A 13,853-nucleotide genomic window follows, 5' to 3' on the forward strand; every position below is an offset into this window, starting at 1 on the left:
AGAGAAGTTCTACAGCAGAATCCGTCTTCAGGCGCTTGAAATTCTACCTCATTTTACACAAGATAACTTTCTAAAGGATTAACATAGCAGGCTTGGGCCTCTGTCATCAAAACGTCTTGGGCCAGTCCCGCAGTAAGATCTTACAGGAAATGTGCCACGTGCAGCAATGGAAATAGAAAGCAAACCCATCTTCCATACAAAGTTTTGCTTCCCTGGTTGGCAACTAATTTTAACCCGGAGTGTAGTCTGCACGGGGCTTTTTACCCACTGTCAGCTCAAATAAATCCCTGCCGTCTATACTGAATTCGATTTCCACTTTGATTTTGGGCACTTTAAATTTTCCCTCTGCAACATCCATGATTGATTTGTGGTGACCCTACGTTTCCCCTGCGGTATCCAGAAGTGGATATAACCCTCAATATTTCAAAAAGCAGCATCAGTAAATGTCAAGATCTCTGCTTTTTGCGAATTAACTTGCTGCCTCATACCTCCAATGCCGTAGCAAAGCAGTCTTCCCTGATTGGCCAGGGTGTCAGTTCAAAGACTTCCTGGTTCCTGGTTGCAAGGTTTGTCTTCAAGTGACTGCGCTCCAGAAGCCCTAACTTCTCTTAGCAGAGATTTGCCTCTTGGATTTATTCCCCCTCCTCTGCTGTCTCCAATCCTCCCCCACCCCACCCCGTTCAAGAATAGAAAGAGACTCCTGCTGTGCTTGGCTCCCCTCCCCGCTCTAAGCTTTCCGAATCGAGTGCAGAACACTTTCTGTTTCAATGAGGGTTGGGGGGGGGGGTGGAATAGAGGAAGACACAAGTTTAAATTGATCTGAAATCAGCAGGATCCACAATGGAAAAAAAACAAAGTAAGCGCAGAATCAGTCCAGAGCTGTGTGTTCGAGTAAGCCAAGGGCATATGGGCTGTCAGCTGCTTCCCAATGCACCCCACAAACCCCAGAGCACAGGGCACTTGAACCCCCCACTTGTGGTGCATGAATAATGGCAGAGACTTGTCAGAACACTTTGATGAAGAATCTTATCTGTCACTGCCACATTTTGTGTCTTGGCTTGCAGCTCAAGTTCAGATAAAGAAGGACTCTGCCCAAGCATCTCTTGCTGCTCATGCTGCAGGAAAGGTGAATGAATATGCTTTTGTTTGGGTTCTGTCTTGGGGAAGAGTGGTTGTCGAGGTTGTATAATCCTGGACCGGAGGGGATTCCCCCTCCACTGGCTTCAAAATTTGCAGCAATTTTACATTTCTCTGTATGTAGCCAGCCTTGCTTGTGAGAGCTAAAGGAGTTAGTTTGGCACTGTTACTTTCAATGCACCAGGCCACCCATCTTCTTCTTTGCTTCTTTTGCATTCCTTCTAGAAATCAGGATCCATTGTTAAGTGATGAAATGGTAGAAGGTGCGGTGTTTCCTCAGGTACATACTTTTCTCCCCAAACATCGCCCCTTTGACTTTTCAGCTGCACAAAAGAGGCATTTTGTTGTAGAACTTCTGTATTCCTGAGGTGTGGGTTTGTTGATTAGCCTGTCATTTGAAAACAATTGCTCCTTCAATAATATTCTAAAATGCACATGATATCCTCATAGGAGCTTTGGAAGGACCACAGTCCTTAGCTAGTGAACCTGGAAGGAAGAGAGGATGTTCGGCTCAACGCTTGTACCTGTATTGAGGCACTTCTGCCCCAATCATTCCTTGGGTTTCAAGTAAAAATCTGTATTAATTTTTTCCCATTTAGAATTAAAAGCCCTGGATAAAGAGAAATATTTTGGCTTGGCACAAGGAGGTAGAAAAATAATGCCAAAACTTTTTTTTTTAAGAACTTAGCAAAACCGGAAAGACAATCCAGACAAACACTAACAGAAATATTCTGCTCTTGACATCTCAAAAATCAATGAGGATTGACTTTTTTAAATGTTTTAGTTGGCAGATTGTGGTTATACACATTTTCTAAATAAATAAAATCACCTTTTGTTTAAAATCGCCTGGGGGGAAGGGGGGATTCTATCCATTTTAGAAAGGTTAGAGTTTGACACTTGAACCCATGACAGCATGAAAATGTTTGTGGAATAGTATCAAGGAAATAAGTTTCCCAAAAATCTGACAAGATTTCTTACGTATCAAAGTGACAAATATCAAGGGTAATATTCATCTACATATCTGTCACATTATCTGAGATGCAAGTCATTCCTTCATATTACTTGTCTGCCATTTAAGGGTACATAAGAAACATATCCTGATTTGCTGGATGTAATCTGATTTGCAGTTAGGTCTGGCATAATTTGGGCATCATTTTTGTAGGTCTGGTCAGAGCTAAGCCATTGATGGCTCATCTTTTCCTTGCTCTGCAGTATTCCTGTTCTAAAATTCTTCTCAAATTTTTAACCCTGGAAAGTTAAGCTGTACTGATTTCAATTTTGCTTCTTTCTCTCTTTCTTTTTTCCAATTAATTAAAAGCTGAAGTGCTTAGGATTCTGGTGCTGCCCACACAAAATAACCAGGGAACTGATAAAAAGCAGAGCCTACAGCTAAGAACGGAGTTTAAAACCAAGGAATAGCAACTTCAGACAATATCCCTGTCATGGCACTTTGGGTTATGTAAATCAGTTAGGAGTGTATGGCTCACTGAGGGCTGAATGAAGACCTTCTGAGGCCCTACACAATGGTCAAGTCTGCACGGGACTTTATCCACTCCCAATCCCAATAAATCCCTCCCGTCTCCACTGAATTCGATTAACATTTTGATTTTGGGTGCTTTAAAATTTTTCCTCTGCAACATGCATGATTGATCCGCTGTGACCCTACCTTTCCCCTGCAATATCCAGGAGTGAATATAAGCTTTGAATCTAATGGTGAACATGGAAGTATCTGATAAATGTGTAGTATTTGGGGAGAGGCAGAAGCTTGGCCTAAACAGACATTGGCATAGTTGCCCTCCTGCCCACCATTGGGATGGGAAATGTATTCCAGAGGCTTTAATCCCTTCGGTATGGAAGTTACCAAGAGTTGGAAACTTAGACAACTTTAAGTAAGAGCCTGGTATCTGGAGGATTTTTCCTCTCTCTTCCTTGTTACCTTTCCTGGTGCCCACCAATTGCTTTTAGAAAATAGATGGGGATATGTAGATCTGGAGATCTAATGAATTGTTCAGATTGAAATAATTCCATTTCCATGGCAACTGTTGGTTTTATTTTCCAATGTGGGCCTCTGTCCCAGTGTGCTTGTTTTAATTACCCCTCTTCACCGCTTGCTTTTGGGCTTCCTTTGCATGGATGCCTGTGTTTGTTGCTCCGCCTCCTGTGGTAGCCATTTTGTGTCTGCACTTACTACCCCGACTTAGAATCTCAGAGGTGGTCATAGGCTCCAAAAGGTTGGCAACTCCTGGGTCAGAGCTTGTTACTTACGCCCTTTCTCTGAAACAAAAGTTAAAAACTTCTGAGAAAGCACATCGTTGTGACAGGTGTATGATGCCATGCTTCATTCAAATGTGGCATTATGTTAGCATCTTAATTCAAGTAATATGTTCATCCATGATCCTTTCCCCCCTTTCCTCTATGGTAGCTGCTTTCGGAGATTGGCTGTGCCAAAGAGTTGCTTGTCACGCTTCAGGAAGACGTGGGCTCAGTTCTTAGCTTTTGCGTGTGTGTGCGCATGCATGCCTGTTCTTATTCTCTACTCTCCCTTTTTTGAGAGTGCTCTTGCAGCCCACACAAAGTAATCAGACAGACAAGATGCTTAAAAAGTAGAGCAAGGGCTTAGGAAATTCCAAAGGGCAGGATTATTAAACCAGTTAAGAATCACAGACTCTGTGGCCCCTTTAAAAGTGACCCTAATATTTGGGTTGATGAAAAGGGCAGTGTTTCGGTTGATGAAAAGTCCCTCTTTCCCAAGTGTGCAGTTATATGTGTAGGGTTTGACTCTCAACCCTTTCTCTCCTTTCTCCTTAATTGCAACCAGCGGCCATTCACTGGAGAAAAGACTCCTAAGCCTGAAGACGTTTCCCAGCTGAACGTGCTCTGTTGCTTCTCGGGCCAAACGTGTAATTGGAAGAAAGGGGAAGGGAGAGGCTGGCAGCCAAGAGGAAGAATAAGAGGACCAGCACTGGTTCCTAGAAAATCTAGGAAGCTTCTCCAGCATGGCTACCCGAAGCAGAGTTACACCCTTCTAAGCCCACTGAAGTCAGTGAGAAGGGTGTAATTCTGTTTAGGACGGCTCTGGAAGTCTTCAGGGTTGTTGGGGTTTTTTAAGCATTCTTGAGGTTAGAACCCATGGACATGTTCTATGAACAATGGTGCCTTCCTCTGGTACAAGGTACCTTCCCTGGCAGAAGAGGGTCTTCCAGCGGCAGCCAATGCTGGCTGACAGTGCTATTAGTCCAAAGCACCCACAGCATCTAGCCCACAACAGTCTTAACTTTCATTCCTCTGATCAGTTCCCCAATAAGAAGCCCTTTCCACCTCTTGTGTATAGTGACTTGGATCCTATGAATTAGTTGTGTGCGTGCCAGATTGTGCTGCATAGCATGCTTCCTCTTCCTTTCGTGCAAGGGTTTGTCGGAAACCACTGGTTTTGCACAAATGGAATTTTTAGCAGCAGGGACCGTCTAGCGCAGGGGTAGTCAACTTGTGGTCCTCCAGATGTCCATGGACTACAATTCCCATGAGCCCCTGCCAGCAAATGCTCATGGGAATTGTAGTCCATGGACATCTGGAAGACCACAGGTTGACTACCCCTGCGCTAGCGCATGCATATTCATATGAAGTTGCCATATACTGGATCAATTGGTCCATCAGGTTCAATATGGGCTTTTCAGCCTAGCGGCGACTCTCCAAACTCCCAGGTAGAGGTCTTCCACATGATCTGTTTTCAGCTGGGAATTTAACCTGAGACCTTCTGCCTGCAAAACAGAGGCTCTTCCACTGAGCCACAAGATTCATTTAATCGCAGTGTACATGGAACTTATTCATAGGATTTGAGCGACTGAGATTAACACGGACCAAGTATTCCTATCCAAAGCATCTTATAAACTAACATGTGAATACTATAACCCCTCTGTTGTAAACATGACTCATGGTAATTCATTTATCCATTTAAAATATCCCTGTGAACTCAGCTAGTGTTCGTAAGATTTTTCAACGCCTGTAGTGTATGGTCCTGTCAACAGCAAGCCGAAGATTAATCTTTCTTTCTTATCACTCAATGATGCCACCTTCCATGGGAGGCGAGTGGTTTGTCTACAGTCCCAAGGGACTTGACAGCTGAGGCAAGATTCAAATGGGGGGCTTCCAGCTTATGCTGATACTCTTGCAAGGCAGAAATGAATCTAGCCCCTAATGCAGCACCCCTAGCATTAAGAAAGAGGGGGGCTTTCCAGAAACCTCTGGCTTTTCAGTTTCGCCAAGTGCTGTCGAAGTGATCCTCTCCAGTCGATACTCACGTGATCTTCTTTGACAAGTAACAATGGCATCTAGGGCACCAGGCCAAGAAGCTTCTGCAAACAGGAAAAGGGTTTGTTCTTTTCCCTTTCAGGCTGTCAGTGTGTGACAAAGAGGTGCCATAGGTATGAGCAGGCAGCAGGCTTGTAAAAATGTGTGAAGTGAGGTTCAAGGTTCTAGTTTTAACCTTCAAGGCCCTTTGCAGTCTGGGACCCACATATCTGAAGGACTGCCTTTTGCCCTATGACCCCCGCAGGGCCTTGTAATCTGCGGGTAGTAATTTGCTGGTGATTTGCCGGCTTATTTTCTAGTAGAAAATATTCGAGAACCAGTGTGGTATAGTGGTTAGTGTGGGATCTGGGAGACCTGGGTTTAAATCTCCACACATGCTATGGAGCTCACTGGATGACCTTGGGCCAGTCACATGATCTCAGCCTAACCTATCTCACAGGGTTTTTGTGAAGATAATATGGAGGAAAAGAGAATGAGATAAGCTACTTTGGCTTCCCATTAGGGATCAAGATGGGATCAAAATAAAACATATACCCATTTTGCAGATGGGCAGCCCCCGGGCTGGGGTGGGTGACCTTGTGTTAGTTAGAGTTCTCTTTGATGTGTAATTACAGACCAGTTCTCTAAGAGCTCTCTCAGCCCCATCTACCTCTCAGAGTGTCTGTTGTGAGTAGAAGAAGGGAAAGGTGTTTGTAAACCACTTTTAGACTCCTTTGGGGAGGAAAAAGCAGTTTATAAAAGCTCAGCTCTTCTTTCCTCCACAGACATTAATTGCATCCCTCTGCTGAGGGATTTAGAGTGAAGAGACATCTGAGAGTTTAAAGTCATGAAACTCCTGGGCATAATCCTATCACTTGACAATGGAGGGGCTTCTTTTTAAATGATTGTAAGTGATTTGACTCCTGTTGACTTCCCCTCATGGCCCGCCGTTGCTGAGCTAGAAGTAATTTTCATGATTAAGCAGTTATGTTCGGGGAAGGCTTCAAATCTGGAATCAGTGGCTGATAATTTGTTCAAAGCTAATCCAGCGGGTTGGACTACATTTTTAGCTTCAGGTTTCACTGAAATTAACCTTTTGGGGCAGATTCACTCCCATTTGGAAACACTCCATTATTATCCCCATCTTCAAGAAAAGTCCCAAATCAGATCTAGCAAACTACCACCCTCTTCTCTCATCAGTGGAAAAATTGTATATTTCATATACCTCAAATTAGAAGAATAGATCTATATCTCTAATAATATCCTTGGGTGGAAGCAAATTGGCGTTAAAAAGGGCTTTGTGCCACAAGATCATGATTTGAACTAAGACCATTTAGTTGAAAAATATACATCCCCATCAAGAAGTAAACTGTATGTCACATTCATAGATCTCACAAAAGCTTTTGACGCCATACCCAGGAGCAGATTGTGGAGAAAATTGGAATGTTTTGAATCTTTTCTCAGTTGAGAAAAGATTGCTCTGGCTAATAAAAAATCTTTATATATCTTTTGTGACTCAAGTTTACTTTGGAAAAAAGGAAAGTTTATGGAGTGCTTCCATCTTGATAGAGAAATGAAGCAAGGTTGTTTCTTAGCACCATTTCTTTTTAGAAGAAGAGGAAGAAGAAGAGTTGGTTCTTATATGCTCCTTTTCTCTACCAGAGGAAATCTCAAAGCGGCTTACAATCGCCTTCCCTTTCCTCTCCCCACAACAGACACCCTGTGAGGTAGGTGAGGCTAAGAGATCCCTGATATTACTGCTCGGTCAGAACAACCTTATCAGTGCTGTTGTGAGCCCAAGGTCACCCAGATGGCTGCATGTGGAAGAGGAGCGGGGAATCAAATCCGGCTCACCGGACTAGAAGTCTGTGCTCCTAACCACTACACCAAGCTGGCTCTCAGTGATCTTGCAGTTACTCTTTCTTCAATAGAATTCAATCCTCTGTACTTATCTTCAGAGACACTACCCCCACTCCTTGACGCTGATGATGCTATGCTTACATCCTGCACTCAGGTTGGACTGAGAAGACTTAGATCAGTGGTCCCCAACCTTTTTATCACCGGGGACTGGTCAACACTTGACAATTTTACTGAGGCCCTGGGGGGGGGTAGTCTTTTGCCGAGGGATGTCGCCACTGCCACCTGAGCCCCTACTCTGCATGCTTTCCTGCCGGCACCCCTGACTTTCTGCCATCCACTGGGGGGCGCTGCCAGCAGCAACTGCACAGTGCCCCGCCGAGGGGGAGCCCCAGCCATGGCGGTCGCTGTAGAGCACCAAAGGTTTGCTGGCGGCAGAGTGGTAGGGCAGCCCCCGAGGCAGCAGCCGGGGAGGAGGAGGAGGAGCCGTGGCCTGGTACCAACTGATCCACGAACCAGTACCGGTTCCTGGACCAGGTGTTGGGAACCGCTGGCTTAGATCATTTCTCAAAATATTGCAAATTTGAAGAACTTCAGATCCATCATACTCAATGGTTCAATGGTTATAGTCTTTTTCTAAAACCAAGAAATCTTTTCCTTTGGTCCGGAGAAATGAAGGTGCTCAATTAGAACAAGTTTCCAAGTTTTCACACCTAGGAGTGTTTTTTTTATTATAATTTTAACTGGCAAGTCCATTTTACAATTATAACAAACAAAATTTATAACAAACAAAATTGCTCCATGGCAGCAATCAAATGCTTCTTTTTCTGTAAGGGAGGTAAATAGATTCCAGGGGGTTTGCACGCATCCCTTTTGAAAAAATACTCCACATGAAACCTTGATGTGTATTCTTTGAGTAAGTGAGTATGTAGACCATTTTCTTGCCATTTTTGCAATGTATCACAGGAACCCCAAATATGTAGCTGATGTAGCTTTATAAGTTTAGAATTGGGCCAGAGAGCCAGCAAGGTATAGTGCCTAAGAACAGCAAAGCATAATCTAGAGAAATGGGTTTGAATCCCAGGATTTCCCTCTCCTATATATGGAGCTAGCTACCTTTCATGGATGGATGCACTATGGGGTTGTATCTTACTTACCAGTAGTAAGTAAACTTGTATGTAACTAAATTGTTCTCTTTTTCTTTTCTTTTTAAATATATAGCCTCGATTTTCCTCCTCTGTATATTAACTGGTTTCTCTTTTTTCTCCGAAGGGTCGCGATTACTGTTCAGAAGAAGAGGATATCACATAGTGCCAATTCTGCCGATCCGAAATGGAATGCTACTGCTGTGTAAATAGATTACAGTCCAGTCGAGATCTTTTTTTCAGAAGTCTTCTCAAGTGAACAGCACTATATAGCAAAACAAACAAACAGAAGATCATTTCCACATTGTATGCTCCATTCAGTGACAGTGTTTCTCAATGACCATACAATGAACATTGCTCAAGGAAAAGAAAAACACCTTGTACGGAACTGCATCTGCTGCTGCTGCTGCTGTTGCTGCTGCTAGTTGGAACTTGTTGCAGGTTTTTCCGTTTCCTGTGGTCCCCAGAAACACAGCAAATATTTGACATACAAGCTGAGAGAGACACTGTAGATTTCTCTTGGGCTGTTGGCCTGTTTTCTATTGACTGCGGTAGTGGTTAATATGAAAAACCTTCCATAACTGAGCAACTCAACCTTCCTATTCACCCTGTTTGTGAACACCCCCAACCAAACGGGGCCGTGGAGTTATTCTTATTACTGACAATATAGAGCTTTGGAGATGGGATGCTTTCGCCATGACAGACGTCGTTTCTGTGCTAGGAAAAAGTGATCAGTTAAAAAGCATGCACACAAGTCCTGGATATGGTGACGCAGGAGCAGAAATCTGTATTTTTTAAAAGAAGCAGTTTCTTTTACTAGGTATTTCAGTCAAGGAATAAGCTTGCAGTATTGGCTTTGCTGAACGCATTTGGAAGTTGTGATCGCAATCCGTTTGAATCCCTCAGTTTTTTTTTTCTAAGAAAAATAAACATTTTACTGTTTTTAGGTATTCTTGTCTTAAACCCATTCATACAGTCCAGTGTTTTAAGGATAACTGGGTAAAAAAAGGGGGGGAGGGAGACCAAAGCACCCCTTTGGAATTATAATTGGGAGAGGATGTTATTTTAAAGCCCCTGTGTACCTATTGGGGATGTCTGTAGAGTTTATTTTTCCACATTAAAAAAAAAAGACGGTAGTCTCTCTTCTCAAAGGCAGATGTAATATTTTTAACAAATATTGTCATGAGTAAAATAATCCTAAGGTTTAAAAGAAAAAGCACCTTTGCGTTTATTTTTGAAGAAGTCTGATGACAGATTCCTTTGTGTCTTAATTGTTTTATGGGGGAGTGTACCCATCAGAGAAGGGGGGGGAAACACACTTCCCTCTGGATTTTTAAAAAATCTTCCCATTGTCGTAAAAAAAAGCAAATACTCATTTTGATCACTGTAGAATTTATGCTCATAATTAAGACTCAGATTTTTTACAAGCTAATAATTGTTCACAGGAAGTCCTTCGTTTCCATAAGTTGAATTAAGGGACAATCAACTTGAATTAGAGGTACTCTGAGATATTCAGCTATTGCCTGCTCAATTCCAGAGGCTTACCCCAAGATACATCAGAACATGGGGCCACAGGTGTCATTGTGCCTTCTCTGCACTGATCCTCTGTCTGTTTTGGGCTGGAGGAACTGTCCTCTTCTGATGTCCCTGCCTTTCCACGTATCCAATTCCTCACTGGGCTATCAACTTGCTGGTTCAGAGAGCAACCTCAGTTTGTGTCACAGTTTGTGCCTTTGGATCACTGAGCCCTTTTGCCAACAATCTCTTCGGGGCAGTGGGAAGGCCTTTCGATTCTGAATTCTAGGGTGCATAAACTGCTGTAAAGCACAAAATAATTGCCTGCATACTCTAAGCTTTCAGAGGACCATCTGTGGGTTGTTTGTCCGATGAGTGATTTTGGTGCCTTCTAAAGGACAAGGTAACCACCACCCTGGCTTAAGATAAGAGCTCCCCATAAACCGTAAGAAATGATATACTCGGGAATCATACCATCCACACTCTCCCTTCTCATCCTTCATCCTCTCTGGATTCCCTTCCCCTTCTGTATTTAATTTGATTTTACCTTTTCAGTCTTTCTCTTATGTCTGTACATTCCTTCCTCTTCCTGTTATCTGGTTTATTCTATTATCCCAGTTTTCCCCTGGGCATTTATTTATGATTAACAAGAGAGTGGGTGGATTCGCCTTGTATTAGTCTCTGGAAAAGGAGGTAGAGGCCCCTGGGACAAGATGAAGTCTGAGCAGGTGCTAAGGGCAATCACCGCCACCCCTTTTCTCCTTTGGGAAACCAAGACCTTATCTCACAAATACCCACATTAAGAGAATCTTTGCATAGGTTAATCACTAATCACAAAACCCGGTAGGCACAGGAAGGGGTCAGGTTGGTTGCTTGGCTTTTCAGGTGTTGGTCATTGACAGATTTTGAATGGCAAGAATCTTTTGACTCAACCGTGAACATTCAAAAAGAATGGTTCCAAGGTAAGATAGTCTGCCCAAGAGAAAAGTTGCTATACTTCTCTTTATCTCCCCAGTGTTTCCAGGTCCCCCAGTCTGCCCATCATATTCTGAAGCTTGGAACGGCCTCTAGCCGCTTATAGAATCAGGAACACATCGTGCAGAAGACCTGAGGTTGGGTCTCTGAACATACTTTACATCAAAAAACAATTGTAGGATGGGATTCAGGTTAGAACCACGGCAGTAGGGCAAGGAGGGATTAACTCTTTCCTCAAAACAAGCCCTTCTGCCCTGCAGTTAGGCCCAGTAGCAAAAGAAGGTAGGTATAATAGCAGTCTTCTTTCTCTGCCAGGGCTAATTCCAGCCTGGGGTGCCAGATTTCTGTTGGGAAAACTGCACTGTCGGGATCACTCTCCCCAAATACTTCTTAGGTCCAGAATACCCATTGGGAGAGCCAGTAGCTGATCTGCAACACAATATGGGGTTTGGGCTGTTGACAATTTCTGCTACTTTCCTTCCATTCTTTCCCCCAGTCAAGAAGCTCTGATCCTGGAAGACAGAATGCATCCAGAGCCTTCCTCCTTGCTCAGTGCTCAGAGTCTGTGTTTGACTGTGGCTGTTGGGTGTGAGGAAAGCCAAAGAAACCATGTTTGCCATAGCAACTGCCCGCCTCCCTCCTTGAGAATCATGGTACCAATGTGTGGTCTGCCTTTGTAAGTAAGAGGAAAGAAAACACAGCTGTGCTGTGAGGCTGAAAGTGGTTACCTCCTTTTTTCCAGTATGGCACTCCCAGTTTAGCATGCTGTCATGTTGAAACCCTGCTGCTTTGGCCTCCTTTTTTAGCTTGGGAAAGTGACTCCTTGACATTGCGCCCAGGGGAGGCGAGAGAGGTGAAGGCGCCCCATCTTTCAACAGGTGCATAATGATTAAAAAAATACAAAATTCTAGCTCGTAGGAGTGAGCTGGTGGGTGGAAAATTATTTCCCAACATACAAATAAAAATAAGCAAAATTCAAATGTGGAAAAATCTCGTGTGATCTATCTCAGGGGTAGTCAACCTGTGGTCCTCCAGATGTCCATGGACTACAATTCCCATGAATTGCTGGCAGGGGCTCATGGGAATTGTAGTCCATGGACATCTGGAGGACCACAGGTTGACTATCCCTGATCTAACTGATACTGTTCAGGTTTGAACAGCAAGTTCCAATCTATTGCTGCTCTCTGTTTAATGCCCTCTCTTAGTTTTATGGGGGGAGAGACTGCCCCCAAAGTATAAAGATAACAAAATACGAAATGCTTCTAAGAAACATTCCATATGACATTTCCTGAATATCTGTATCTTATAGTTGTTTTTAGCTTACTGGATGCTACAGGGTTCCCTATGTCTTCAGAGTCCAATGTAGCCTGTTTTTCCCTCTAGAATTAAAATGGAAGCTACTGTTCCCTTATCTGGTGTTTGCTACGCTCACCATATCAAAACAAGGCTGCCACTTGTCAGAAATGATCATGTTTATCCTGTACAACTAAATCCGCAACTCAAGGAGTTCTCAGACAGGTGAGTTAGTCCCCTGAAACCCAAATGGCTATAGGCCTTCTCGTAAGAAAGGCATATTTAGTTATCTGATTTGACAAGTTGAATGACATGCAAAGTAAGGCTTCAAATGACGGGAGAAGGGAGTGTTTTGTGAAGAAGGTTTTCAAGATTTGTTTTCTTGCACCGTTGCCTCGGGTCAATCAGTTTTCTCAGACTTTTGGAACCATACAAAGAGACAAAGCAAATTTATTAAAATGGGATAAGTGTACACGCCACAAGGAGTGATCCCTCTTTCAAACTCTCTGGAACAAAACAGACATCTGTTTCCAGCTGTGGTTTCTAGGTGGAGTTAGTCCAGTGGTCACAAATGTGAAGAAATTTGGAATAATAAATTGCTTCTTGTTAGGTGTATCTCCACAGCAACCCCCCAAATATTGCATTTCTCATTCTACTATAAACACTCACGTTTGTAACTTTCTATTTACAGCTAAGTGGAGAAGTGCTTGGGTGGAAGGAAATGCATTGCCACATTCCATGGGAGAAAGGAAGGAAATGTTAGGAAGGGACCTTGGGAGGAATTAATGGCTATCAGGGGTGGATAATATGGAAACGTTCAAGACTGCATCAGTTTGCCAAAAAGCTTAAAGCAATTTTGTAAGATGGATAACTTATCATTATAAATACCAAGTTCCAAGCATAGCACTTTCCTTGGCTACGCGCTGAGGACATAGTTGGAACCCCCTTTCTGAACAAGCCGGTCACGGAACCACAATATTACCACTAAGTGTGAATAATTTATCATAGATGCTTTAGGCTGATCCTGCATTGAGCAGGGGGTTGGGCTACATGACCTGTAAGACCCCTTCCAACTCTATGATTCTATGAATTAAACATAATAACCAATAATGGTTTTATGCTGTATAACATTAAAATGAAAATGGGAATTGTTAATCATCAAAATCTCCACTCTTTTTGCAGCAGTTATCTGGGATAAACCAAAATGCAGTCTAAACAAATTATTTCTATAATTTTTATTCTTCTTGCCATGTCTAATTTTATAGTAATGTAATTCTTAAAATCTAAAAACCATACCGAACCTTAAGATTCCTACAGTTCTCCAGTCTTGTCTCCATAGAACATTATTATTATGAATGAAGCATCCTTTTTATGGCAGAGGAGGTAAAGAATATGTTTAGTTAATCGCGTCAGTAGTTGATGTTGCTGTAGAATAAGCAACGGAATTAATACATAATGCATGGTGGGGATTGCAATGCCAAAATAAAACCGGGGGGGGGGGAAGAGGGTGTCTTTCATGATTATTGTAGAATCCTATGAATCAAGTAAGATACCCTTTGTCCACTCACACAGAGTTCTGACCATTCTCTATGGCAAGCTTTCTCAACCAGAGTTGTGTGAAGCCCTCGGGTTTCTTGATGGCCC

General features: G+C 43.0%; 1 protein-coding gene across 6 annotated transcripts in view; it reads left to right on the plus strand.

The window, feature by feature from the left end:
• The window catches only part of C4H1orf21 (chromosome 4 C1orf21 homolog), a 271,997-nt gene extending 262,435 nt beyond the window's left edge, over positions 1–9,562 (plus strand). For all 6 annotated transcript variants that reach the window (XM_077332646.1, XM_077332647.1, XM_077332644.1 and 3 more), the window contains exon 6: positions 8,554–9,562. In XM_077332646.1, the coding sequence (XP_077188761.1) occupies positions 8,554–8,592 (39 nt within the window). In that variant the 3' untranslated portion in view covers positions 8,593–9,562. The remainder of the gene's footprint in view (positions 1–8,553) is intronic.
• The last annotated feature ends 4,291 nt before the right edge of the window (positions 9,563–13,853 follow it).

The sequence above is a fragment of the Paroedura picta genome, chromosome 4 (genome assembly GCF_049243985.1).
Source record: "Paroedura picta isolate Pp20150507F chromosome 4, Ppicta_v3.0, whole genome shotgun sequence".
Lineage (NCBI taxonomy): Eukaryota > Metazoa > Chordata > Lepidosauria > Squamata > Gekkonidae > Paroedura > Paroedura picta.